The 25,100-nt window shown below is 37.4% G+C and overlaps 1 protein-coding gene across 1 annotated transcript in view; it reads left to right on the top strand.

Annotated features, from left to right (window-relative positions):
* Nucleotides 1-25,100, top strand: part of LOC150106851 (zinc metalloproteinase-disintegrin-like MTP8) — a 263,774-nt gene that overhangs the window by 140,725 nt on the left and 97,949 nt on the right. The window contains exons 9-10 of the mRNA XM_090393491.1: nt 3,788-3,872; nt 8,791-8,921. Coding sequence (XP_090249617.1) covers nt 3,788-3,872; nt 8,791-8,921 — 216 coding nt within the window. The remainder of the gene's footprint in view (nt 1-3,787; nt 3,873-8,790; nt 8,922-25,100) is intronic.

Raw genomic sequence — 25,100 nt, 5'->3', positions numbered from 1 at the left:
ATATGCCGGCCAAGTTGGACGAGTTATTAGCATATCCACTTTCCAGCCAAGAGGCTGTGGGCCCAAATCCCACATAGGCATGGATGTTTGTGATTGTCTTCCACCTTCATACATTCATTCACCCAAGTATAGATACACTCTCCCAATATGGACTGGGTCACCATGGGAGTAGTGGACCCAAAACCTCCCTCAATGGAAGAGGCCTTCATCCTGCAGTGGGTATAAAAATAGGCTGTTCATCATCATTATTATTATTATTATTATTATGGGTATCTCCATGGAGTCAGTAGACTCATCGCGGGAGACCCAAACTAGCAAAACAATATCTGTCATATCTCTTCTTGAATTCATTTACAGACGAAGAGCTCACAACTAAGTCAGGCAATGAATTCCACTCATTCACCACCCTCCAGGCAAAAAACCTTGTTCTGACACCTTTGTTAACCACACTCTTCTTTAATTTCCAGAGATGACCTCTTGTTCTTCCATCACTTTCACACAGCTGAAACATTTCCCCTGCATCAATCCTATAAAAACCTTTTAGTAATTTGAATGTTTCTATCATATCCCCTCTTCTTCGCCTATCAACCAATCTCTGCAATCCACAAGCTCTCAATCTATCAATGTAGGGAGCATTTTTTATATCACTCACCAACTTGGTCACTCTTCTCTGAACCCTCTCCACAGCCTCCTCATCTCCAAGGAATCCAGGTGACCAGACCTGAGCACAGTAATCCAAATGTGGAAGTATCAATGCTTTATAAAGGGGAATAATAACCTCTTTATCTCTGGATGTCAGTGTGTTCCTCAACAACCAAGTAATCCTATGTGCAATCTTGGACACCTTAGCAATGTGTCCTCTGAACTTCATCTCCCTATCTACCAATACCCCTAAGTCCCTAGCCTCATCAATCTCTTGGAGTACCTTTCCATCGATGTAGTACACAGCTGGTAATCTTTTAATCCCAAAATGCATGACTTTACACTTTTCCACATTGAACTGACATCCATTTTCTTTTGCCCATTTTACCAGCTTATTTAAATCCTCCTGCAAACTTTCAACATCAGCTTGATTTTTTATTGCACTACACAACTTTGCATCATCAGCAAACAACTGAATATCTCCCTTTAAGCCGTTTCCTATATCATTTATATACAAATTAAACAACATTGGCCCAAGCACAGAGCCCTGAGGCACACCACTGGTCACCTGCCTCATTCTGGACTCGGCTCCTCCATACACCACCTTATGGTATCTCTCCCTGAGCCATTCTCCTATCCATATCACCAATTTAATATCCATTCCCATCTGCTCCAATTTGCGTAACAGTGTTCTATGGGGTATCCTGTCAAAAGCCTTAGCAAAATCCAGAAGTACCACTGTGTAGCCAGTTCCTTTGTCCAACTCAGATGTTATTCTATTATGAATAGTTAATAGATTGCTAAGGCAGGATCTACCTTTAACAAAACCATGTTGGCCTCTATAGAGTATCATATCCTGATCCACCCATTCTTGAATTTTGTCTTTAACCAACTTTTCCAATACTTTTACCACTACTCCTGAGATGGTGATTGGTCTGTAATTCAATACCGCAGTTTTAGAGCCACCCTTATGCAAAGGAACCACTTTGCCTAACTTCCACTCCCTAGGGACCATACCAGAGTTCAAACTTAAGTTAAATATCCAGGTGAGAGGGGTTGACAATTCATTTGCACATTCACGCAACACCCGAGCTGATATTCCATTCAAGCCTACCGCAGTGTTTGCATTTAAGTTTTGCAATATATTTAATACCTCTGATTCTTTAGCTTCAATTCTCACATTAGGTATTGCTGTAGGTATTGCATATCATATATCAGAGAGTTGTGTATTTTCCCAATTACTTTTGCAAAAGACTGAAAAATTGGATATAATCATTTCACTGTGACATAGATATTTGTGTCTTTAGGTGGTAGATGATTTTCATCATACCACGAGAGATCACCACGACCACTATCCTTTGGGGAAGCTTGAAGCAGATTGAAAAAAGTTCTATGTTTGGTCTCCAGAGTAAGATTTCTGGTTATTTAACTCTTAACTTACCCAGGTTGTTGATCTATTGTACTAAATGTACAATAGATCAACAACCTTTCATGGGAATGATATATAAAAACTTCTCTGTCCAATATTGGATGGTTGTTATTATTGCAGAATTGGACAAAACAAGAGCCTCCGTAGCTCAGTTAGTATAGACGAAGCTCTTTGGTCGGAAAGACCTGGGTTCGATTCCCATTAGTGATGTGAGGAACCTTAATCTGGTCTCTTTCGACTAAAGGTGAGTTAGTCGGTCTCATGCGGAGGGAGGTAAGGGTTTTTTGTCCCCCCATAACAGGCAAACTGGCCCTGTGAACATACATGGATTACAGTCACGAATACGTCCCAGCCATATGCCAGTCCCGAGCTCAGATAAAATTGGTGGGGGGGGGGGGGGGGAGCAATGGTGAATTACCCTGTAAAAATCTCACCAGGAATACTTTGTGGGCAATGCCTACAAAGTCACCTATGGTCTGAAACGACTGAAAGGGAAAATCAGAGGACAAAACAATTTTTGAAATGATAATAATTCTGCTGGTGCTTAATAGAATTTATTCTATTAATTGAACACTATAATTATTATAATATTTATTGGTATTCGGGATGTCTATTAAAATTTGGACTTATTTCTTTACTTTTGGTTTCAGTTGAACCTATTATAAAATGTAATTATTAAAATAAGACTGCCATTGATCCTGTAATCCTAACAAGTTATTTTATTTTGTTAATTATTTTATTCTGTTGTATGCAATAGGGAAAAATAGTTATTTCCATGCTTATCTTACTCTCATTATTTAAATGACAACACCTTTTCACCTCTAATAAACTATGTATGGCTGTGTTATTTATGAATGATGCTCTTGTACTTTCATACTTTAGCAATACAGAGTGCTATCCAACAACTTTTTTTTTCCATCTTTCCATCTTCAACAATGTGTTAATTGGGAAATTGCAGATGTGTTTTTTTTTTCTAGATGCGGTTTCATTTTAAGTGCTATTTTGATGTGATTATTATTTCGTACACTCTGGATTATTCAAAGTTCCCATATTTTAATTGTTCATATATTGAAAATGAATCACACACACACACACACACATGCACGTACGTGGACATGCTTGCTCAGGATTACACACAATAAAACAAGGATTACAAGCTTGAATAGAAAATGTTACCGAGGCTGGCGCATCTTAGTGATTGTGTGTGCCTGTTCTTAAGTCTGTATGAATTGTAATTTATTTTTCCATATGCAATCCTCTTTGCTAAACACTTCAAAGTATTTTTGATGATCAGAAATTTTTTCTAATCTATTTCATAGACAGGTAAATCAAGAATAATGAATTCAGATTAACAGTTATAATAATTTTGCAGAAAGTTTTTTCACTTGTTTATAATTTAAATTAAACTTGCCAAGAAATTATATTCTTGTTTAATCCTTTATCCAAGTGTAAACAAATAAAGTTTGTTCATAGAGTAACTTCATATGCAAATTTTGTTCTTGCATAAAGGATTAAAAGGAATATAATTTCTTGGCAATTTCAATTTTAATGATATGTCATGGGCCTCTTTTAATGTTGTTAAGGGAAACAAATGTTTATAAAACAAGAATAAATAAATGTTATGGAAAGATGCTAAAAGCAGAATGGCATTTTATTTTTAATGAATGGTTTTCTTTTTAATTGCAAATAAACCTTTTAATATTGTTTCCATTGTAGTGCCATGACCTTTGACGGAGGTGTTGTTGGAAAGGCATTGAAGGGGCCTATTTGTACTTATGAATATTCAGGAGGAGTTAATATGGCAAGTTTAAGATTTTTAATATGTATTAAAAAAATTTGCTTGCATTTGGAGTAAGTGTTTTGATAGTTAATGAGACATATCTTATTTATTGTTTTTCATGAATTAATGAAAGTCAGTTATGTTTATATTACTTTTGATAGCACAAATTATTTTAATTTTATGTTTTTGTTTGTACAGATAACTATCAGGGTATGTTGTTGTTAGGTTGTCTATTTTCAGTGAGATCCTGAGTTTCTAGTAGAAAAAACCTTATCTTCTATACATGAGAGGACTAGCTAGATTACCTTCAGTTGAAAAGTTCATCTAATCAGGCTATTATTATTATTATTAGGCAGACATCTATGGAGTCTGTTGATTCACTGAGGTAGGAGACTCTAAACATTTAACCAAGCACTAACCAATATTTGTATAATACATGTTATACTTTGCTTTGAAATCTTTTACCAACGAAACACTCACAACTTGACTCTGCACCTCAATTTACTTATTCACCACTCTCCAAGCTAAAAAAAAAAAATATATATATATATATATTCATTACACTCTTCAATTTCCAGGGATGACACATAGTTAGTTCCCCCCCCCATCAGTTATGTACTGAAAAATTTCCTCTATGTCAGTTCTATAATAACCTTTAAGTAACTACGTCTTTATCATATCTCCCCTTTTCTGCTTATCAACCAATTTCTACAACGTGTTCCTGTAAGGAGCATTCCATAGACCTGCTGCCATCTTTGTCATTTACCTCTCCATGTCATCCAAAAGAAACTCGGGTAAGTAACTGCCAAATCTGTACACAACATAACAGATAGGGCATACCAAGATCCTATAAGGAGGTCTAATAACCACCCTGTCTCTGCCTTTCAGTGTGTGTGTTCTTAATTGCAATGAATAGTTTAGTAAATGTAACATATAAAATTTTTTTGTTGGTGGGCATCAACATTAGTTTTTATTTTGAAGTTACAAATAGAGAAATAATGTGAAGTGTCTCATTGAATTTTAAAGCATTACTCTAGTGGTATAGATCATAGTTACTATTTTTTATTTGTATTGTTATAGCCCTCACTGCATATAGTCATCTATGGCATATAATATTATACAGTAACATTCAATTATTATTAACACCAGACCTCCATGGAGTCAAAAGAGTCATCGTGAGAGGCAAATCCTGTTATACACAAAGCTCATCAAACCAGACTTTAAACTCATTCAATGTGTCTGCATTCACCACAATGTCAGGCAACTCATTCCATTCAACAATCACTCTTCGTGGAAAGAACCTACTTCTTATGCCTCTGCTTATACCTTTCTTATACAGCATCCAGTATGTCCTTGTGTTCTATTCCTCTCCCATTCTATGAAAAACTACTTCCACATTAACCCAATAACCGTTTATCAACTTAAATGTCTCAATCATATCCCCCCTTTTTTCTTCCTATTGACATGACTTTGCAGACTACATTCCCTCAATGTGTCCTCATATCCCACATCCCAGACTTTTAAACACAATTAGGAAGACAAAAAAAACATGGCTGGGTATTTAAAAAAAATTTTTTTTTTTATAATTTTTGTAACTGAATTAGTCACTCTTGTGCTAGGTCTTCTGGTTTTTTCCACTCAAAAAGCAAATGTTTAGCATCTCAAACACATTTTTTTTTTTTTTTTTGCAGTATCTGCACTATTTTGCATCAGTTTATAGAAATAATAGATTCATTCGACAGGTTCATACATCTCATTCACTGCCATCTTAGATAAACCTATATCCCAGTGTGGAAAACTGAAATAATAATAATAAGAAGAAGAAGAATAAGTATTATTATTAATGAAATATGATCACGATTGCATTTCTCCTATATACTGTTTTCACCTTATTCAATAGGGCTACATTCTTTTGTGGGTGGAATTGACATAAAAAAATTAATTCAAAAATATTAAATAAGGTGAAAACAGTATGCAGGAGAAATGCAATCATAATCATATTTCATTAATATTAATACTTCTTCTTCTTATTATTATTATTTCTTATTCAAAATTAAGTGGATATTGAATACCACATTATTTCTTAGCCTAATAAGAAACTCAAAGATAGGAAATCTAATCTATCTAATCTAAGAGTTTCATGCCGAATATAGAAAACTATTTAAATAAAGATCGGCGAGTCCAAGGGTAAGCCAACACCTGGTAGTGCAATGCTAGGGCGACTCGTAGTAAAGGTGGAGTAAGATCCGACCACTGTTCTTAGTATTTTCCCATAATGTAAAACACAGCTCCTAGGCGATGTATTACTGTTCTACATTATGAGAGAAGGTCACTACCCAGACTGGTTTCGATCTTTTTTTGAGATCTCATCAGCGAGTAGGTAGACTTAGATGTAATACTAAGGTGAGAACAGAGAACTAAGAACAGTGATCGGAGCTTACTACACCTTTACTACGAGTCACTTTAGCATTGCACTACCAGGTGTTGGCTTACGCTTGGACTCGCCGATCTTTATTTAAATAGTTTTCTATATTTGGCATGAAACTCTTAGATTAGATAGATTAGATTTCCTATCTTTGAGTTTCTTATTAGGCTAAGAAATACTGTGGTATTCAATATCCACTTAATTTTGAATAATTTTACTTCGCCGAAGTGAAGCCTGTTGGCTCTTATTTCAGTAATTGTATTTGTGCACCTTTTTTGGCAATGGCAACTCGTACAGTAAAGATATAAGTTCTGACCATTGAAACCTTAGTATTACATCTAGGTCTACCTACTCACTGATGAGACCTCAAAAAATGTCGAAACTGGTCTGGGTAGTGACCTTCTCTCATAATGTAGAACAGTAATACATCGCCTAGGAGCTGTGTTTTACATTATGGGAAAATACAAAGAACAGTGATCAGACCTTACTCCACCTTTACTATGAGTCACCCTAGCATTGCACTATCAAGTGTTGGCTTACGCTTGGACTCACCGATCTTTATTTATATAGTTTTCTATATTCAGCATGAAACTCCTAGATTAGATTTCCTATCTTTGAGTTTTTTATTCGGCTAAGAAATAATGTGGTATTCAATATCCACTTAATTTTGAATAATTTTACTTTGCGAAGTGAAGCCTGTTGGCTCTTATTTCAGTAATTATTATTTTTATTCTCCACACCGGGATATAGGTTTATCTAAGATGACAGTGAATGAGGAATATGAACCTGTTGGACCTATTACTTCCATAAACTGATACAAAATACTGCAGATACTGCAAAAAAAAGTGTTTTTGAGATGAAAGCTTTTGCTTTTGGATTGGAAAAAACCAGAAGACCTAGCACAAAGATCTAATGCTGAGTGGCCTGAATGGCTGAGTTTATTAGGAACAGCATTTAAAAATGTGTGGGATCCTTTTCTGCCTTAAGAATGGCCTGTATTCTCTGTGGCATTGATTCAACTAAGTGTCTAACAAGTAGACAAACATTCCTCTGGGATGTTTCTACAGTGTGGCATTTTTGTTTCAGTTGTTGCAGATTGGATGGTGGTGCATTGCTACTGTGAACTGCAATAGAATATCTCATCCCAGAGATGCTCTACTGGGTCGAGGTCTGGAGACTGAGCTGGCCACTGAAGTAAAGGAAACTTGCTGTCATAATCCTCAAACGACTTCAATATGCTGTGTGCTTTGTAGCATGGCGTATTTTCTTCTGGAAGTACCCATTTAACAATGGGCAAACTGCAGCCATGAATGGCTGAATATGATCAGCAACGACATTAAAATAGATTGTGGGATTTTGGTATCAAGGGACAACATGTGCCAAGAAAACATTTCCGACACCATTATACACCTGTCACCAGTGCGAGCTGTTGCTACTTGACTGGAAGGGCCCCATGGCTTCATGTTGTTGTTGCCATATTCCAGTTCTGCCATCAGCATTATACAGTATAAACTGGGATTCATCAGACCAGGCGACATCATTCCATTCATCAGCTGTGGCCAGTGTTGGTGATTACCTACCCATAGCTATTCTTAATTGACAGCATTGGGACTCATGATGGTCATCTGCTCTTGTATCCCATTCTTGACAGTGTGCAATGAACTGTATGCTCTGAGATGATGTTCTGACTACCACTGTTGTACTGAACTATGATTTGACTGGTTATGACCCTCCAGTAATGCTTCACAATCCTTGCTATTCTTCTTTGCCCTTGTGCATTAGTGAGCTGTTTCTGTCCACATGACCTAACACTGGCTTGAAGTTGTCTAGTTATTACACCATTCTTGGTATACCATAAACACTGTTGTGCATGAAAAGCTCAGAAGTTTGTGAGATACTGGCACCAGCATGTCTGGTACTAGCAATCATTTAACGCTTTAGAGTCACTTAAGTCATGCATGTTACCCATTCTCATACATCAAACACAAAAACATGACTGTCAGATGCCTGTCTACCTGATTTATATAACAAACTGCAGCCATTTCATTCAGTAGCTTCAGGAATGGTCTGTTTTCCTGAATAGAGAGGTGTTCCTAATAAAGTGGCCACTCAGTGTAATAATACACTGAGTGGCCACTTTATTTTTTATATTGGTTTTATCATAATTTATTTTTTGTAGTAATAGCTTAGTCATTTGATAGTTGTTGGGCTAAGGTTAGATAATCTGGAATCCCTGCTTTTGAAACTAGACATGGAATATATTTAGCCACCTCCAGAGCCTGAAGTAAGTATGGTTGTGGTCACAAAACAGATGATGAAACTCAAACCAACTGATCCCCTATCAATTAGAGAGTGTAAGTGCTATTTACTCAGTTGGTCTGGTAAGAAAATTACTTGAGATATCCAGAATATTTCTACCTTCAATTTTTATATTGGTTTTATCTTAATTTATTTTTTGTAGTAATAGCTTAGTCATTTGATATATTTCATATTCTCTTTATATGTATCTTTCAGGATCACAGTGATGTAGCAAGTTTAGTAGCTACCACAGTTGCTCATGAATTAGGTCATAATTTTGGTATGGAACATGATACAGATGACTGTCAGTGTCCTGACGATAAATGTATTATGGCTCCTTCATCAAGGTAAATATTTTTTTTTTTTTTTTTAAACTGAAATTTATTTAAGATGTTCTATTACTTAAGACTGATAAAGAATCATCTTTAAGGAATTAAAACACTGTTGATACTCTGAACTTTAAACTTAATATCAAATATGAGTGAGTAGGCATATGCAGGAATCCCTCGACTTACGTCCATGATGCTATAATGGAATAAACAACATTTACGACTATACTTTCGAACAAGATGCAAGTGAGCATAAAGTAAAAAGGTTTTTATTTAGCAACAGTGCTTCATGCAACAATGCAGTGGTAACAGCACATTCAGCGGCAACCTCCCTCAGTAGTTGGCACATGGCTTCAACAGTTCCTCTGTTGATTTTGTGTTTAGAAGAACAATAGCCAATAGAACAATAAGCCAATTGGAAAGAGAAGGCAGGGTAGACCTCAAAAAAGGATATTGGATGGGTAATGAGACCGGAACAGACCAATATGGTCTGTACCCGTATTTAGTGTTATGATGATGAGGAACAACCGAAAGTGTGAGTATGGCAATTAAGAGGGGTGAAAGGGTGGATGAGATGATTGTGATGGTAGGAACAAATGACTTGAGAGGTAATGTAAATTGGGCAGCGAGAGATATGAGATTCTTGCTTGAGGTAGTACGAAAGAAGATGCAGAGAGGAAAGTTAGTGTGCATGTTGCCTAAGTATGATTGTGACGAGTTGAGTAGAAGAGCAGTAATATTGAATAACATAATAGCTAGAATGTGTCAGAAGAGATGATTGGAATATGTGGATGCTTGGAGAGCATTTGAGGACAGAGGAATTGTATGCAACAAACTACTTGCATTTGAATGAGGAAGGACGTAGGCATCTGAAGAGATTGCTGTTCTGAACGAGTCAGTGTGTCAATGCAGGGAAACTAGAATGCCCAAGGTGGATGGTAGCAGGGGTGGCTTCTCATGGGAAAGGGTACTTAGGAGAAGGGGAACAACATCAGGTAGCATTGAGCCCAGTGGAGTCTAGAGGGGATAATGCTGGGTATAGAAATAGTGACATTTTTATGCTTTATACTAAAGGAGAGGAATTTAAGAAATAGTTTTGTTTGCCTTGCGTCTCTTAGTGCATCTTTTTGTGTGTTTTTGGTGTGTTATAATTTATAATTTGATAAAATACGTTGCAAATAAGCATGGCCCCAGTATGAAGGAAAATGGCGGCCAGTAATGATGGTTCGCCATCTTTATCAAAGAACAGTAGTATAAAAGAGATGATTCAGTGTACTAGCTACGAAATGTACGCTTTGCAGAGTGCGGTCGGAGTGTGGTTAGATGATAATAATGAATGTGTGTAGAAAATGTAGGGAAAATGAGAAAATGAAGAGCATTTCGGATCGTGAGTGTGATATTTTTGTCAAACTTCAGAATGAAGAAAATAGGGATATGACAAGAAAACGGCGAGGTTGTACCAGAGAATTGTGAGAGTGTGAATGTAGAAGGTGTGAATGATAGTATTAATGGTTTTACTGAGAATAAAAAAGATGAGATAGATGCAATGAGTGAGATCGCGTTGTTGAATGGTGCAATACAAAGGGCAAAACAGCAGCTAGAGCGTATGAGCAAAAGTCGACTGAATGAACCAGCCAATAATAAAAAGTATGACAGGAAAAATAGACGTATGAATGTGAACATGAACAAAATGAAGGATAGAGTGCTGTATATAGACTCGTTAGTACGAGGTGTGATAGTAGAGGATTTGACAAAATCGTACCAACCTGGTGCGACCATAAAGGATGTAACTGAGTCTATTCGAGAGCAAAAGGAACGGGTGAAAGAAATGATTGTTGTGGCAGGTACAAATGATTTGAAAGGAGACAAAATGGAAATGATAGAAGACCTGAATGAATTGTTTGAGGTAGCAAAAGAAAAGAGTGAGAGAGTTAGAATAATTAGTCTTTTGCCACGGTATGACAGTAAAATGTTTAAAAGGAGGGCCATAATTGCGAATGACTTTATGCGTGGGTTATGTATGACAAGTGGTGTGGAATTTGTGGACGCGTGGAGTGAGTTCGATGGGCGAAAGGATCTATATAAGATGGATGGCTTGCATTTGAATGGTTACGGTGTAAGAAGACCTGAGAAAGTGTTGCTGAATGTGGTGAATGTGCAAATTTAGGGAAACTAGATTTATTAAGGGGGAGAGTAGATATACAGTCCTTAGAGAGGCAGTTGAATGTAAGAATGAATATAATATGCCCGAGCAAATAAGGACAACAAATCAGAGTGGGATAGTTAATAAAAGGCATCAAGGTAGGGTTGGGACTAATGGGGGTCTAAAATTCATGTACACTAATGCTAGGAGTATTAGGAACAAGAAGGAAGAGTTTTTGGCCATGGTTGGCACTTCCAGACCACAGGTTATTGGTATTAGTGAAACATGGCTGACTGTAGATGATATAGCTAGTGGGATTGAATGTGATGGGTATAGTGTGTTCAGGAATGACAGGGAGAATAAAATGGGGGGAGGAGTATTGTTGATGATAGCTGATGAGCTGCAGCCAAGGAGAATAGAAGTTGAATTGCAGGATAGAGAAAAGAGCACATTTGAGGCAATTTGGTGTGAGATTGTGGCTAGCAGAACTAAATATACAATTGGGTGCTGCTATAGACCAGGTGATGGAAAAGATGGTGGTGACAGTATGCACAAGCAAATAGAAGAAATTAATGGAAGGAAGATGATTATTATGGGAGATTTCAACTATGGTTGCATTGATTGGAGTGAGGAGAGGACATACGGGAGGAAAGAATTGGATTTTATGCGGTTATTAAGGGATAACTATCTGCGACAGCATGTAATGGAAAATACTAGGGGTCAGAGAGTGCTTGACCTAGTAATTACATCTGAGGATATTTGGCTGTAACAAACATGACCACATTGCCACCAATCGGTGAGAGTGATCATAGGGTCTTGACTTGGGAGGTGGCTAAAGGTGTATAATTTTCAATTAAGACAGGGTACATTTGGAATTATCGGGCTGGAAAGTATGACAAGCTTAGGAGTTTGATTGGTTCAGTGCATGGCATGTGCAACTGCAAGGTCTAGAAGTCGATAGTGCATGGGAGGTAGTTAAGAAGTGTTTGCATGAAACAATGGCTGACTGTATACCTAGAGTCCGAATAATAAATCAACTAGGGGTTAAATGGATGAATAACACCATTAAGCTTGAGCTGCAACAAAAGAAACAACTATGGAGGGAATTTAAGGAGAAAGGTGACCGGCAGGCACACGAACGGTATAAAGCGCAGGCCAGAAGGGTAACGAGTGTGGTAAGAAAAGGAAAAAAGGATTACGAAAGAACATTGGCCATGCAGGCTAAAGAGAATCCTAAACAGTTTTTTAGATATGTAGCAAGTAAAAGGCAAAATGATTTTAAAGAATGCCGATGGTAGGGAGGTAACTGAATCAGTTGATATAATTGAGTTACTGAGTGAGCATTTTGCAAGAATATATCATCCAGGTGGTGACATTGCAGAAACGAATGTACCAGTAGATTATACAGGAATCGTGGTGAATGAAGTGGAGGTGAGTAGTCTATTGCATAACCTCAATGTCAATACATCTGTGGGATTGGATGGTATACCAGCTCGTGTTGTACGAGAAGCAGCTAAAGAATTGTCAGTACCCTTGACCATTTTGTTTAATTTGAGTCTCGGGTCTGGGTTAGTCCCAAGGGGGCGGAAAGAGGGGAAAATTGTTCCACTGCATAAAGGAGGTTCCAAGACTGCTGTTGTAAATTACCGACCGATTAGCATATCAGGAATCATTGTCAAGGTCTTAGAGAAATTAGTCAAGAAAAGAATACAGGATTAGATAGATGGAAATGGGATATTGTATGGGGGACAACATGGTTTTGTGAAGGGTAGATCATGCCTCAGTAACTTGCTCATGTTTTATAACACAGTGACGGCTGAACTGGATAGGTGTAATGGGTTTACAGTAATACTACTGGACCTTGCCAAGGCTTTTGATAGGATACCACATAGAACCCTAATCAGTAAACTGGAGCAAATGGGGATAGATATAGGGTTAGTGAGATGGATAGGAGGGTGGTTGAAGGAGAGATACCAGAGAGTGGTTTATTCAGGAGTGGAGTCTAAAAGACGGCTTGTGACTAGTGGAGTGCCACAGGGCTCTGTTCTTGGACCACTGCTTTTCAATTTGTTCATCAATGATATAGGAAAGGATTTGAGAGGAAGTGTTCACTTGTTTGCTGATGATGCAAAGTTGGGTTGAGCAATTATGAGTGCACAGGATGTCAAAATTTTACAGGATGATTTGGATAGTTTGGAGGACTGGGCTAGGAAAAATGGATGTCAATTTAATGTGCCAAAGTGTAAGGTTCTGCACTTTGGGGTGAAAAGAATAGCAGCAGTATATCACATTGGTGGAACCGTACTCCAGGAGATTGATGAGGCCAGGGATTTGGGAGTGTTGGAGGATAGGGAATTGAAGTTTAGGGGGCACATTGCAAAAGTGACTAAAACAGCTCACCAAATCACTTGGCTTCTGAAAAATACTTTAACATGCAGAGACAAACAAGTTGTTGTTCATCTGTATCGAGCCTTGATAAGACCCCATCTGGACTACTGTGCCCAATTATGGGCACCAGGGTTTCTTCGTGATGGGGAGGAAGTGGAGAGGATCCAGAGACGAGTGACCAAGATGATGGCAGGTCTGTGGAATGAACCTTATGAGAATAGGTTGAAGATTTGTGGGTTGAAAAATTGGTCGATAGGCGAAGGAGGGGTGATATGATTGAGACATTCAAATTACTGAAGGGTTTCTATAAGATTGATCCAGAAGATATTTTTGAAAATATGACTGGCAGCGGGAGGACTAGGGGCCATGAATGGAAGCTGGGCAAGAGCGTGGTTGACAAGGGTGTTAGAGCTAGGTTTTTTACTTGGAGAGTAGTGAATGAGTGGAATAAGTTCCAGAGTCTGTTATGGGTGCTAGGACCGTGAATGAGTTCAAGGCAAGGTATGATAGATACTGTGTGAATGTCGAATAGTTGTTCTTGACATGATGTTAGGGCCTCCCTCGATGAGTCTGTCGACTCCTTGGAGTTGTCCGGAACAATAATAATAATAATAATAATAATTGGTGGCTCTGATACCATCAGCCTGGCCAAAGATTATTGTGATCACTGAGACGTAGTTGACAGAAGAGGATATAATAACATGAATAGAAGTAGCAGGGTACAGCATTTTTTGGCAGGATAGAAAGAGAAAGCATGATAGTGGAATACTGCTTATGAAAAGTGACAACTTATGTCCTCTAAGAGCGGAGGCTTTGGAAGGCAGTGACACTAATGATTTTGAAAGCATATGGTGTGAGGTAGAGATAGGCAAGACGGAATATTTAGTGGGGCTGCTACAAACCAAGGAGCACAGAGGGTGGGGAACAGGAGATGTTTAGACAGTTGAGTTTGGCAAGTGCAAGAAGAATGATTGTTATGGGAGATTTTATCTACAGCAGTGTAAATTGGGGAGAGGACGATTCATGTAGCAATAAGGGAATGGAATTTCTAGAATTCTTGAGGGACAAATATCTCAGGCAACATGTAATAGAGGGAACAAGAGGTTCAAAAGTTTTGGATTTGGTTATAGCATCAGAAGATTTGATAATAACTGAGATGACATCATTCCCACCAGTTGGAGAGAGAGTGACCATGTGGTTTTGACTTGGAAGATGAATAGACATGCAAGAGTATCAAAGAGATGGGAACATATGTGGAATTGTAAGGCAGGTGATTATAATAGTCTTAGACATCAACTTGGTGAAGTTTCATGGAGGGAGTAATTGGAAGGCCGGAATATCATTAATGCTTGGGAAATTGCGAAGGAATATTTGTTAGCAGCAACAGTAAGCTGTATTCCACAAGTGAAGAAGAGGACACAATTTGATGTAAAGTGGATGATAAACAATATTAAACAGGAGCTGCATGTAAAAAAGAGGCTATGGAAGAGGTATAAGGAGACAGATGAAGAGCAGATTCATGAAGAATATAAGACGCAGGCTAGGAGAGTGAGTAGTATGGTAAGGAAGGCAAAACTGGAATATTAGAAGAGATTGGCCCTAAGATCCAAGGAAAATCCTAAGGAATTTTTTAGCTATGTGGCCAGTAGGAGGAGAAATGATTGTGGAAGAATGACACTATGGTATAAAAATGGGAATAGAATGACTGATGCAGAGGAGGACATAGTGGAATTGTCCAATGAACACTTTATTGGTGTATTTCATCTTGGAGGAGTAAATCTTAATACTAGAGGGATAGGGCAGGTTCGAGGTTTAGAGGTGCAAGAGGAGAACGTGTTCCAAATACTGAGTACTCTGGATGTCAGTAAAACTGTGGGACTGGATGGTATTTCACCACGAGTTTTGAGAGAAGGTGCTAAAGAATCGACAGTCCTTTGACCTGGCTTTTCAATGAAAGTTTGGCTACAGGAAAGCTGCCCGGGGAATGGAAGGTAAGATAGTGCCATTGCATAAAGGTGAGAGCAGACTGGAAGTGTCTAATTATAGTCCAGTTTGGGTGTCATCAGTAGTTGTTAAGATCTTGGAGAAATTAGTTTTTTTTCGAATTTACTCGAATATAACTCACACTTTTTTCTCAAAATTTAGTTTCCGAAAAAAGTTTTCGGAAACTAAAGTTTTCAGAAAAAAAACCCCTGAAAATGGGTATGACTTACCAAGACGCTTCTATTCTCCATCACTTCTTCTGTCGTCGAGAGTAGTTCCTTGTGCACAACGTCAAAATTATCTACCCAAATAGAGACATCTTCTTTCCCATTATATCAAGCAAAAATTACTAGTAATTTAAGACTTGAGATACATAATGAACAATCCTTGACAAATTACTAATGAGAAGTGAAAGATGTGCTCAATTGTAGGCTAATAGAGAAAAAGTAGCTATTAAGAAGTGCATATGATTGGTGCGGTATTAACAAAAGATTGCGCGCCCCAAAAAGCAACAATTGAATGGAAATGCTAATTCTCTTAAACCAATTTCCATAATATCTGAAATATATTCACTATATATTTCTTAGTTTTAACACGTTCATGTAGGGGTAGTGTCAAGCAAACCTTATGTTGCATCATCAACATGTAGTTTTGCTTGTGCCTATATAGCACTTTCTTTTGGATGTAATTCATTAGTTAGTGTTTATATTCCCAGTTGTCTGTAATTGCGCTATTTGTTGAGAAATATATTACACAGTCTGCAGATATCAGTGAACCTTATTCAGTGACATAATAAAAGTAATTGTTTTTCGTGTTTCTGCAATATAGTTGCTGTTGTGGAGGGCATATTGTTTACTGCAGGGAGCGAGGAGAATTCATGCATAATATAATTTAATATATATATATATATATAGACTATAAAAGTTTATAGATTCACATCATATGATACTTCATGGGTTGTTTCCTTCAGTATCTAATAAGTGGGTTCTAAAATGTTTAGTTTCAGTATGTATGACTATAATTTTTTTATTAATAAAATATAATAAGCACATATTTAACTGTCAATGAGAAATGGCGCCTTTTTTTTTTATTTAGTAAACTAAATGCTGTATTTTAGTAAAATATTGTTGCCGTAATACGGCTGAACAAGTGCCCTTATTAAAACACAGGAGCTTGCAGCGGTAATTTTGCAGCATACGACGTGGTATATCTGAGAGATACATTCATTACTAGTATGTACTAAAATGCAAAAAACATAAAGAAAAAACACTGCAAATATAATACAGGACGGTACAAATTAAGTGAATATCGAATCGAACATTATTTCATAGCCGAATATAGAAACTACAAGAGTTTCGTGCCGAATATATAGAAACTAAAAGTTTCGGCGGATGCAAGCATAAGTTGTGCCTTATGGGCAACTCGTAGTAAAGGTTGAGCAAGCCCCAGACCACTTTCCTTAGTATTTTCCATAAATGTAAAGCATCTTCTAGAGCAGTGCTTCCCAAACTTATGGATGTAAAGGCCCCCCCTTTGGAAAAATTAAAATATTTCATGCCCCCCATCAGAAAAAAAATCGTAATACAGAGATATATTATTATAATATTTATTGTATTTATATTCAATACAGTTTATATTCAAGATTTTGCATTTGCAAGTTTTTTTTGTGCTTTTTATCAATACCTTTGAAATGAAACTTATATCAATAAGCATATATTTACTAATATTCATTAAGCGCCGAAATATGCAGGAAGCAAAATTTGTGAACTAACACCAATGTCTGATTTTTTCAATTAAAATATAAAAAAAAACATAAAAGAAAATAAATAATAAAAATTAAATGCGTTTCTTTTAAGATAAAAAAAAAAGAACCACTTAGTCTTAAAACATTTAAAATTTGTTTTCATTATTTCACGAATCCCTCAACAAAACTTGCGGCCCCCAAGGGGCCCACGGCCCACAGTTTGGGAAGTGCTGTTCTAGAGGACATGTATGATAAATAAGTCTTTGGCTCTCTATTTCAGTAATACATGATCGTTTATTTATTTTCAGTTGCAATCTAGAAATTATTGAAACAAAGAAATATAAAGAATAAAAATTTTAGTTACAAAATAACGCAAACATCGATAATGAATGAAAATAAAACTAAACAAATGCATTTAACATTAATTAATCAGAATCTTCAATAGTTGGATTTACAAAACTGTTATAACAGTCATTGCAAACAATATTGCTATGCTGAAAGCATAATACTTTTTACAATGCTTGCAAAAATATTTTGATAAGCGACTCGTTTTGGATGCATAGCACATAAAACAACTTTTTCTTTTTCTGTTTGTCGAGGGAGCAGTATCTATGTCGTCATTAGAATTTCCTTCAAATTGTGTCTGAAATTGATGAAGTTTCAGGTGTAAAGGCCTATTCACACCTGTAGAGATTTCGAACGCCTTTTTATTTGTTCTGACACTAACTGCATTACGAGATTTCTAATAAATATTCTGCGACATATTTTCACATTCATATGTTGTTCAGCATATGAATAATCTGACCATTTATATTTATAAGCTATACTGACATCGGAGCTTGCGGTATCTCTCAGATACAATTTACTATCAAATATCACAAACCTTTACAAAAAAAATATGTTCAACCAAACTGATAGCAAAAAAAAAAGTGTGGAATATCACTCGTAACATATGCACACACAGCTAGTCATGACCTTCAACCTATACAATAAAATATCTATGTCAATTAGCAAGTATCTGTCAGATCTGCCAGTACCTCCGCAGGGTCAAATATCACAAATCTTTACATAACACGTGTGTTAAACCAAACTGACAGCAATAAAAGTGCAAAATAGCACTCATAATATACTCACGTGCAGCTACTAATGACCTTCAACCTATACAATAGATAGGTCAAAGAATATTCATGTGAATAATTAGCATATATCTGGCGCAGAGCCACAAGGCAGGCTGCCTCTATACTACACCCTGTCGATGGTACTGGTCCCAGGGATTATCAAAATAAAAATAATTATTTGGAGCTTATATAATTAGAATAAAATATAATTATCTTTATAAATATGTATATATAAATTTAATATTTTTTTTAAAATTTTTTCTGCCTCCAGTATAATTGTAACATAAACTCTAAGTTTTCCGCCCTTTTACTTTTCCGCCTGTGGCATTCGCCCATTCTGCCCCTGCCTCGTGCCGGGCCTGGTTATTAGTAATAGTGCAGATGTGGTAGTCATGCAAGAGGATTTGAATAAGCTAGACAGACGGCAGATGGGGGTTTCGTTTTAATGCAGCAAAATGTAAGGTCTTGGGGTTTGAGACAGATCGATGGGACGCTGCATATTCTAATGGAGAAGATATACTGGAGGAAGTAGGGGAGACAAGAGATCTGGGGTTGATGATTGATAGAAACCTGAAATTCAAGGGACATATTGCAAATGTGGTGAAGGTAGCACAGAGGATTGCTGCAATAATGAGCACGCTGACCTGCAGAGATAAAAGAGTTATCATTCCGTTGTATACGACCCTGATCAGACAACACTCCGACTATTGTTCTCAGATTTGGTTCCAGGATTTGAAAGGGATAAATTAACTGTGGAAAGGGTACAGAGGCAGATAACAAAGACAGTTTCAGGACTGTATAATGTTAGATATGAGGATCGGTTGAGGGAATGTGGACTGCAGAGTTTGGTGGATAGAAGAAGGAGAGGTGATATGATTGAGACTTTTAAACTGTTGAAAGGTGATTACAGAGTTGACACAGGGGAGTTCTTTCACTTTTTCACTTGGTTGAACAGTGGGAAGGAGTGATGACAAGGGGCCATCCCTGGAAGTTACGAAAGGAAACTGTGAGCAAGAGGGTGAGGAGTGGTTTCTTTGCATGGAGGGTGGTTGAACCGTGGAATGCATTGCTTGATAGAGTGGTGAGAGCGAGAATGGTCAATGAGTTTAAGGAGTGGTATGATAGACTTTGTGTTTCCTAGGAGGGACCTCCCACAATGAATCTTGATAGACTTGTGTTTCCTAGGAAGGACCTCCTGCGATGAGTCTTTTGACTCCTTGGAGGTCTAAATAATAATAACAATAAAAAATTAATAATAATAATAAAATATGTTATTTGTGTATTTATCATTAAATATTTTGCGATATTTTATTCAACATGGCCCCTGCACGCCAAATTAAAAACCCTTGTGAAAAATCACAGAAAAAGAGGCAAGCAATTGATCTTGCAAGTTCAACGGAAGTGATCAAGCAACGACAAGGTCCTATCAGTCATTGGAAAAGTTACTTCCATCATGTATACCTCTTAGTACTATGACCATAACCGCTAAGGCACTAAGTCTCTTACTGCAAATTCATTGCTTCTTCCGGTTGGTTCATGAGATTCAAGCAGCATTTTGAACTGCATAATGTGAAAATGTATGGTGAATCTGTAAGTTCCGATGAGAAGGCTGCCAAGGAGTTTGTGGAGAAATTGGATAAAGTTACTGTGGAGGAAAATTATTTGCCACTGCAAATATTTAATATGGATGAGACCTGCTTGTTTTGGAAAAAAATGCCCATGTGGACAATTCATCCACAAGAAACTAAAATCTATGCCTAGTTTCAAAGCTCTTAAAGGCCGTGTTATGATTCTGTTGGGGGATGTGGCTGGATATAAACTGAAACCATTTGTGATATGGCACAGTGAGAACCCACGAGCCTTCAAAAACATTAATTAGGAAGCATACTTTTCCAGTTCATTAGCGGAGATATAAGAAGCCATGGGTGACTCAAAAATTGTTTGCAGATGCCTTAATCAACTGTAATGCAAGTGAAATAGAAAGCTATTGTGTGAAAGAAAATGTAGAATTTAAAATTTTATTAATTCTAGATAATGCTCCAGGGTCATCTGTCTTATATCTGTGATCTTCACCCAGTTCAAGGTCATGTTTCTCCCTCCAAACACTACTTCATTGATCCAACCGATGGATCGGGGGGGGGGGAGGTCTTGTAGTGTTTAAAGCTTATTATCTACGGAGAACTTTTTCACTGGCCATTTCTGATAACGAAGCAAACGACCAGACTTTCATGAAATTCTGGAAAGCATTCAATATTTATCATGCTCTGTGTGTTGAGGCTTAAGTGCTGTGAGGACATCATGTTGAAGGCTTAATGGATTGTATGCAGCACTCAGAAAGGATTAAAACAGAATTTAATACTTCCTATATTTCATCTCAGTCACTGAGACATCTTCAGGGATTACAACATACCCAAATAACACACAATACTAAGCCAACCACGTGGGTGACTCTAAAGTCCTATCTGTTTATCTGTTGTGTATAGTGTAATCCCTGAAGATGTCTCAGTGACTGAGATGAAATATAGGAAGTATTAAATTCTGTTTTAATCCTTTCTGAGTGCTGTATACAATCCATTAAGCCTCCAACATGATTTATCATGCTATTAAAAATATTGCTGTAGTTTGGGACGAAGTGATCTCTCAATGTATGAGTGGCATATGGAAAAAGACATTAAAAAGGTTTTGTGCACGATTTTGGAAGTTTTGAAAAAAAAATGAAGACCTTTGTAAATTGAGTGAAGAAATAGTGGGCCTAGCAAACAATCTGAATCTTGAAGTGAATGATGACGACATAGTTCAACTCATAGAAAGTGCCCCTGAAGAGTTGACCAACGAAGAATTTGTCAAACTGGAAAAAGAACGAGAAAGTAAGAGGAAAATGATAAACAAGGAGAGCTAGTTAAACAATTCACAGTGAAGGGTCTTGCCGAAATGTTCTCTGCAATTAGCGACGTTTTCAAAATGGTTGAAGCATCGACCCAGCAATGTTGAATGCTACTTATTAATATAAAGGAAAGTACATGATGTGTTTGTTTGCTATAAACAAATTTATGATGAAAAGAAGAAGAGGAATAAGCAAAGCAGATTGGGCATTTTCATAAAAAAAATGAAGGTTACACCAGAAGAGCTGCAGCCTTGTCCTTCACATAGAGAAGGTAATGAAGATGTGATTGTGGGGAAAGATTTGAATGATTATTCTCCTGTTTTTATAGTGGCAGTAACACACAGTAGTTTTATAATAAGGTTTAAAAATTAAAATGACAGTATACTTATTAGTTAAGTCCCTAACTCCTATAATTTCTGTTCATTTAATGTATCGACTTACATCCTGCCAGATGGAACGGAACCCGACGTAAATCGAGGGACAACTGTATATATGTATATATATATTTAATTAAAGTTTATAAAGCAGAACACCGAAATAAGTTGGTAGCATTTATTTACTTAGTAACACGATGCTTCATCCCAATTGTGCAGGATTTCTTCAGCTGCAAATAAACAAACTAGTAGACAAAACAGTAAGGATAACAAAGGGAACAACTATTATGCAGTTATACAAAAGAGAACAATGTTATTTTTTAAAAGTTATTTCTAATTGTTCCGAACGTTCTGCATATTTATGCATTCATGTGAGCATTCTTGATTAATGAAGGCTAGGATGCATTCAGACAAGTTAATTATTATTATTATTAACATCTCATTGTGGGAGGTACACTATTACACACGATACTCATAAAACCGTTCTTTAAACTGATTCAATGTATCTACATTCACCACAGTGGATGGCAACGCATTCCACTCAACAACCACTCTTCGTGCAAAGAATCTACTTCTCACTCCTCTGCTCACATCCTCCTTATACAGTTCCCAGCAATGGTCTCTTGTTCTACCACCCTCTCCCATTCTATGAAAAATCTCCTTCCTCCATGTCAATCTGATAACAACCCTTGACTAGCTTATATGTCTCAATCATACCCCCCCGCCTCTTACTATTCACGAGGCTCTGGATATGTGACAAGGATATGTCACCATTTCATGGTGACATATCCTTGTCACCATGAAACCCAGAGACCAAATCTTTGCACAATAATCCATATGAGGTCTGATTATAACCTCTCTAATTCTGCTTATCAGGGACCTCTGCATCATTGTCATTATCCAATGTGACATCTGCACAACTTGTTCAATGTGGTCCCTGAATTTCAGGTCCTTGTCCACCATCACTCCTAGATCTCTCATCTCCTCTACTTCTGTTCAAGTTTCCCTACCAAGTGTATACTTTGCATCCCATCGTTGCTTACCAAATCTCAAACCTTACACTTGGCAACATTGAACTGACAATTCCACTTACCTGTCCATTCATGCAATCTATTCAAGTCCTCTTGTAAGGCATTAACATCAGCTTGACTGTGTATTGCTCTCTCCCCAGTTTTGCATCATCCGCAAACAGCTGGATATCACTAGTTAAACCCGACCCAATATCATTAACATACAAACTGAATAACAATGGCCCCAAAACTGATCCCTGTGGCACACCACTGGTGACCTTTCTCTTTTGGGATACCACACCCCCATATACAACTTTCTGATAGCTATCCGACAGCCAGTCACTGATCCAACTCACAAATCTGTTATCCAATCCCATCTGTTTCAATTTATTTAAGAGCTTGTCGTGTGGCAGTCTATCAAAAGACTGTGCAAAATCTAAGTACACCACTGTATATTCATCTCCCCTGTCCAAGATATTTGTCACCTTGTTATTGTACATAAGTAAGTTAGTGAAACACGATCTCCCCTTAATAAATCCATGCTGATAACTACAGAGAATACTGCTGTTATCAATCCATTTCTGTATTCTACTTTTCATCCATCTCTCTAGTACCTTCACCACAACTACAGACCAGCCTATAATTTGAAGCTACAGTTTTATCATCACCTTTATGCAATGGAACAATTTTACCCTCCTTCCACTTCCTTGGAACCCATGCTGTTGCAAGACTTTTATGACAGTCGTGCCAATGCTACTGCCAATTCCCTTAAGATGTGTGGTGATATGTCATCAAATCCTATCGCCGTACTGACATCAAGTTTATGTATTTCTTCAAATACCTCCTACTCACTCATAATTAAGCCATCCTCTACACTTAAGTTCCTCATGATTCCACACCAATCAGGATGAAACGCCCGTATAAATTGATCATTGAATACCTCAGTAATTCCTTCTGCAGCAATTACCATTCTTCCATTTTCATCCATTAACATCAACTTACCATGATCACTCTTCCTTCTACTTGCCACATATCTAAAAAACTCTCCAGGGGTTTTCTTTGCCTGATTTGGCAATTTCTGCATTTTTGCTTTCTGCACTTTTGTTTTCCTTACAAACTGAGTCACTCCCCTGGCTTGTTCTTTATACTCTTCATGTGACTGATTATTATCATTATTCATCTTGTACTGCTTCCAAAGTACCTTCTTCCAGATTTCCTGCTTAAGCTCCTCATTCATCCATTTTACACCTACCTTATTCAGCCTTTTGTCCTTTGGAATACATTCACACATTGATGCTGTTATGTATTTCTTTGTCAGTTTCCATGCAGCATTTATATCCTTACTGCTCAATTCCTCATTCCATGTTATAGCTCCAAGCTGTCTCCTAAACTTGTGGACTTATGTGGACTCAATTCCCATGCTGTCATCAGCAGCACGCCCCCTCCCTTCTTGCCTTTTCTATCCTCACAAAAAATACTGTATCCTTCCATTTCTATTCCTGTTATGATATCATCTTCAGTCAACCATGTTTCACTTATTCCAATGATTTTGGAGTGAATAAACTCAATCACTGAAACCATTTCAATCCCCTTATTTCTGATACTTGTGGCATTTGTAAACAAACACAGCAGTTCATTTTTAGGTGTATAGTGAGTCCTATCCAAGCCATGTGTTGGTTGTGATTTCCTCACCACACCTACCCAATCACTTTTATCACCACTTACCACATATATCTGCTCAATCTCAACTTCCCCACTCATATCGTAATATACTTCTTCACAACATCTTCCTACACACATTCACTGCCATATCTCCCTGTCCACCCCCCCCCCATTTCCCTGTTCCTCTTGCATTCCCATTCTCTCTTCATCTCTCACACTACTATTGTTTCCACTGCCAAGCACTTCTGTCTCTTCAGTACCACTCTCCTGATTTTCTCCTTCATCTCTTTCTTCTGATCTCTTGCATGCATCACACCCTGTGCTTCCATCCAGCAACACTTTCTCCAGTACACTCACTCAAAAGCCATTTAAATGCAACCCATCATGCCTATAATTTCATTCTTCCCTCAAACACATGCCATATATCTACAAACTGTATTCCTTCTCCTCACACAGCTTTGCTAGCATACCATTCATGATTTTGGCTCTCCGTCGCAACTCACCATCGTCATACTTCAGTAACACACTGACAACCTTTCCTATTACACTGTTATCTTTAATTTTTCTCAACAGTCTCCTGATATTCATCCTCACATTCTTCTTATGTCCACTTAGATCAGTCGTCCCCATAATCAGGACTAACTCTCTTGCTTGTTACTTCCTCATACCCAACACCTTAATTATCCTACTCATTCTCCCACCTGGATAGCAGACCTTATGTACTCTCTCAGTAACTAGTCCTCTAATTATGGAGTCTCCATATACTGCTATCCTGGAATCACTCTTCATCTTTTTTACTCTTTTTTTCTTTCATTACTTTCCACTAGACTGCTAACATCGCTCCACATATTCCTCATTTCATTTTTTGTTTTGAATAAATGTTTCATTAAA

The sequence above is a fragment of the Typopeltis vanoorti genome, chromosome 5, assembly GCF_054136105.1.
Source record: "Typopeltis vanoorti isolate ZY-2024b chromosome 5, IOZ_Tvanoo_1.0, whole genome shotgun sequence".
Classification (NCBI taxonomy): Eukaryota; Metazoa; Arthropoda; class Arachnida; order Uropygi; family Thelyphonidae; genus Typopeltis; species Typopeltis vanoorti.
Note: the sequence above shows the minus strand (reverse complement) of the source record. Positions and strands in the feature narration are given on the sequence as shown.